The 4,447-nt window shown below is 34.9% G+C and overlaps 1 protein-coding gene and 1 pseudogene across 1 annotated transcript; both read left to right on the forward strand.

Annotated features, from left to right (window-relative positions):
* Nucleotides 1-453: 453 nt before the first annotated feature.
* LOC100919019 (olfactory receptor 5M10-like) lies at nt 454-1,413 on the forward strand. The gene has a single exon (XM_003773909.2). It carries the CDS (start codon nt 466-468, stop codon nt 1,411-1,413), a length of 948 nt encoding a protein of 315 aa, XP_003773957.2. The 5' UTR covers nt 454-465.
* A 1,358-nt stretch (nt 1,414-2,771) lies between these two features.
* Nucleotides 2,772-3,326, forward strand: LOC100918758 (annotated as a pseudogene).
* The last annotated feature ends 1,121 nt before the right edge of the window (nt 3,327-4,447 follow it).

Below are 4,447 nucleotides of genomic sequence, written 5' to 3' on the forward strand. Positions count from 1 at the left end.
TGTGAGAGGGAGAGAGAGAAGGAAAGAAAGAAAGAGAGAGTGAGAGACAGAGAAAGAGCAAAAGACATACAGAGAAAGAGAGACAGAGAGAAAGAAGGAGAGAGAGAGAAAGAGAAAAAGAGAGAAGTAATGAAGAAGAAGGAGGAGGAGGAGGAGCAGGAGAAAGAAGAGAAGGAGGAGGAGGAAAAGGAAAAGGATGAAGAGAAAGAGGAGAGGAAAAAAAGGAGAAAGAAAGGGAGAGAGGGAGGAAGGAAGGAAGGAAGACAGAGAAACAGACACAGACCAAGAGAGACAGTGATAGAAGAAAGAGGAATGAAAGACAAAAGAGACAAGATAAAAAGCTGAATGTGATTTTTGATAATCAGTAGAGCATTCTAAAGTGATATAAGCATTTGCTGTCATATTCATTAAATCCCTTCTCACATTTGTATTGTGTACATTTCTCATTTGATAGGACATGAGAAAATGTCTCCTCCAAATTATACTGAAGTAACTGAATTCATCCTGTTGGGTCTAACTGAGGATCCAGAACTACAGAAGATACTTTTCATTGTCTTTCTACTTATCTACACCATCACTCTGGTGGGGAATCTTGGCATGATCATGCTGATTTGTAAGAGTCCACGACTGCACACTCCCATGTACTTTTTCCTCAGTCATCTCTCCTTTGTTGATTTATGTTACTCTTCCAACATCACCCCTCAGATGCTAATTCATTTCCTATCAAAGAGAAAAGTCATCTCCTATGCAGGATGTTTTATCCAGTGTCTTTCCTTCATTGCCCTGGTGATTACAGAGTTATATATCCTTTCTTCAATGGCCATTGATCGCTATGTGGCCATCAGCAGCCCTCTGCATTACAGCACCAAAATGAGCCAGAATGTTTGCCTCTGCTTGGTCATTGTTCCCTATGTCTATGGCTTCCTGAATGGCCTTTCCCAGTCCCTATTGACCTTTCACTTGTCCTTCTGTGGACCCAATGAAATTAACCACTTCTACTGTGCTGATCCTCCTCTCCTGTTACTGTCTTGCTCTGATGTCTATGTCAAAAAAATGGCCATGTTCATAGTAGCTGGCTTTACTCTCTTAAGCTCTCTCCTCACCGTTCTCTGTTCTTATGTTTTTATCTTTGCTGCTATTTTGAGAATCAGATCTGCTGAAGGGAGACGTAAGGCTTTTTCTACCTGTGGGTCCCACCTGACTTCTGTCATTCTGTTCTATGGAACTCTCTTTTGCATGTACTTAAGACCTCCTTCTGAGCAGTCTGTGGAAGAATCCAAAGTGATTGCTGTCTTTTATACCTTTGTGAGTCCCATGCTAAATCCCTTGATCTATAGCCTCAGAAACAAGGATGTCAATGAGGCCATGAAAAAAGTATTTCAGAAAAAACCTTTCATGAAAATGGCTGGATAAATTTCATAGGATTTACATAAGAAAATTACCTTACCCTTTTCATTTTGCAAATAAGGCATCTGATTCAGTGAGATGCCTGTCTTCCCTAAAAAAGTAAAGAAACAAGCATTTATTAATGCCAGGCACTCTATCTGATGCTTTACAAATATTATCTCATTTAATCTCACCCACTCATGAAACAGTGTTATGATTATATCGATGTTACAGTTGGGAATCTGAGGAAGAAAAGAAAATTTTTTAGAATGACATATCTATTGGATTATACACATTAACAGTTTACCTTTTTTGAAACTTCATTTATTTAATTAGACATGAAGAATGAGTCACATATTTGGATGTGTCCAATGTGGAAATCTGTTTGATTTAATAAAGTTATAAGTGTTTTGTTTATCTTTTTTTCCCTTTTATTCTCCATTTGATGGGAGGAAGAAAAATAATTGCTTGATAATTAAAAAAAAGAATAAAAATGAAATAAATAAAAGTAAGATAGTAATTTGCCTGAAGCATTTTTGTCATTTATACCTGTATCTTCATGAAGTGCATATTTACTTACTTTTATAATTTCTTTGAATTATTTCAGAATTTTGAAAAATAAAACAAAAATGAAACTTTTATTTATTCACTTTAAATCTTTTGATTTTTTCTTTTATAGTAGATTTTTTTTTTTCATGGTTTTATGCAAAGAATGTTTCCATTTGAGAGAACTATGAGTATTAAATCTAAAGAAGAGAAAATTTGGTAAAGAAGATTTGAAGAGGAAAGGTTTGATTACTGACTTTATCTGAATTGTTTGCCTGTGATTCAGGGATTCGATGTGCTCTGTTTGTTCCTTGGGGGCAGGAGAAGGAATAATAGATAGAAATGAACTTTAGGCTTCTTGTCAGGGGTTAGGGAACTCATCAGCAATTAGAGTTATTGTACAATGGAAAGGACTTCCTTGGGACATAGTAGATGTCCCTATTTGGAGCTCTTCAAGAAAAGATTAAATGAGCATTTCCTGGTTATATTGTAGAAGATATTCTCTACATTGGTTGGACTGATAACAATGATAGATAATATCTATACAGAGCTCTAAAACTCTCAGTTATTACTTATTTTATTTCTGACAATTCCTAAAGGAAGTAGTTGATAAAATTATCCCTGTTTTACATGTCAGAGCAGGACAATCAATAGTATAGGAGAAAATGTCTCCTGCCAACTACATAGAAGTAACTGAAATCATAGTCTTGGGACTAACTGAAGATCCAGAACTGCAGAAGATCCTTTTCATTATGTTCCTAGTGATCTAGATCCTCACTCTGGTGTAGAATCTGGATATAATCATGCTGATCCATAAGAGTCCATGACTGGTCCACTTCCTCTCAGAGAGAAAAGCCATCTTCTATGCAGGATGTTTCATCCAATGTCTTTTCTTCATTGCCCTTGAGATTATAGAGTTTTATATCCTTGATTCAATAGCCATTAATAGCTATGTGGCCATCAGCAGCCCTCTGTATTATAGCACCGAAATGAACCAAAATGTCCGTCTCTACTTGGTCACTGTTCCCTATGTCTATGGCTTCCTCAATGGCCTTTCTCAGTCTCTCTTGACCTTTCACTTATTCTTCTGTGGACCCAATGAAATTAACCACTTCTACTGTGCTGACCCTCCTCTCCTGTTATTGTACTGCTCTGATGTCTATGTCAAAAAAAAAAAAAAATGGCCATGTTCATAGTAACTGGCTTTAGTTTCTCAAATACTCTTTTAACAATTCTTTGTTCTTATGTTTTCATTTTTGCTGCCATTTTGAGAATCCAATCTACTGAAGGAATTCACAAGGCTTTTTTCCACATGTACATCTCAACTAATGTCAGTCACTGTGTATTATGGGATCCTCTTTTGCATGTACTTAAGACCTCCTTCTAAGCAGTGATTACTGTCTTTTATACTTTTATACCTTTGTGAGTCCTATGTTAAAGCCCTAAATTTACAGCCTCAGAAACAAGGATGTCATTGAAATTTTGAATAAAATGTTCCAGAGAAAACTCTTGGTGAAAATGGCATTTTTGCCACTTCAAGTTACATAGGTATATTGGATCAAAGAATCATAAAATGTCAAGAAGCTTACATAAACAAAGAATACTTGAACTTCATCTTTCCCTTTAATAAATTAGGAAACTGTGATCTAAATTCTGAAAAATCTCTTCTCAATGGTTACAAAATACAGAGCAAATAAAGTAAGTAGCTGAATCAACTATCTTATTCATTTTGGCTGATTCCAGAGTAAATACACCTTCCATTATATTATGATTGCCATCTTATCTTTAAAATCCAGCTAAAAGTAACAATAAAAAGGCTGCCTTGCTGTCTGGTACATAATACAATAGAAAATACATATTAAATCCAGAGAAACAAAACTTATTGTTGGCGTTGTTGATAGTGATGATAATTATGATGATGTGATTATGATGGCAATGGGAATGATGGTGATGCTAATATTTCTTGTGGTAATTCTCTTCATAAGAACTTCCATGAAATAGTGGGTATAGTGCTGCCTTTAAAATGAAAGGATTAAATTAAAGATCTATCTTTGAGATTTATTAGTTTTCATCATGGTTGCTTCATTTAACAAGATAATGAACTGTGCCATTATTTAATCTTACATTTGAAACACCATGTCAATCTGCCTTGGTATAAGTTCCCTTGTATGAAAATTCCTTATATTAATGAAATGAAAGGTCCAACCCCTCATCCTATGCCCTAGATATCTTTATACATTTTGTTAAAATTTTCTACTTGTTCATATTTGAAAATGGAATTTTAAAGAAACACAAAAACCCAAAATCATACATACATTCATATATTTATTTTCTTACAAAATACCTGAGATATGGTATTTTTTTTGTTTCCAAATTACAAATAAGGAAGGCAGACAGAGATTAAGTGACTTGTCCAAGATAAACAGCTGGTACATGTGTGTAATAGGATCTGAATTTTGGGAATTTTCCTGAAACTAAGTTTATCACTTTAGCTTCTATTCACCAATCTCCTTTT

The sequence above is a fragment of the Sarcophilus harrisii genome, chromosome 6 (assembly GCF_902635505.1).
Source record: "Sarcophilus harrisii chromosome 6, mSarHar1.11, whole genome shotgun sequence".
NCBI lineage: Eukaryota > Metazoa > Chordata > Mammalia > Dasyuromorphia > Dasyuridae > Sarcophilus > Sarcophilus harrisii.

Bases quoted from the DNA above. Each gene is read 5' to 3' on its own strand.
- LOC100919019 (XM_003773909.2), top strand. From the start codon at position 466: ATGTCTCCTCCAAATTATACTGAAGTAACTGAATTCATCCTGTTGGGT.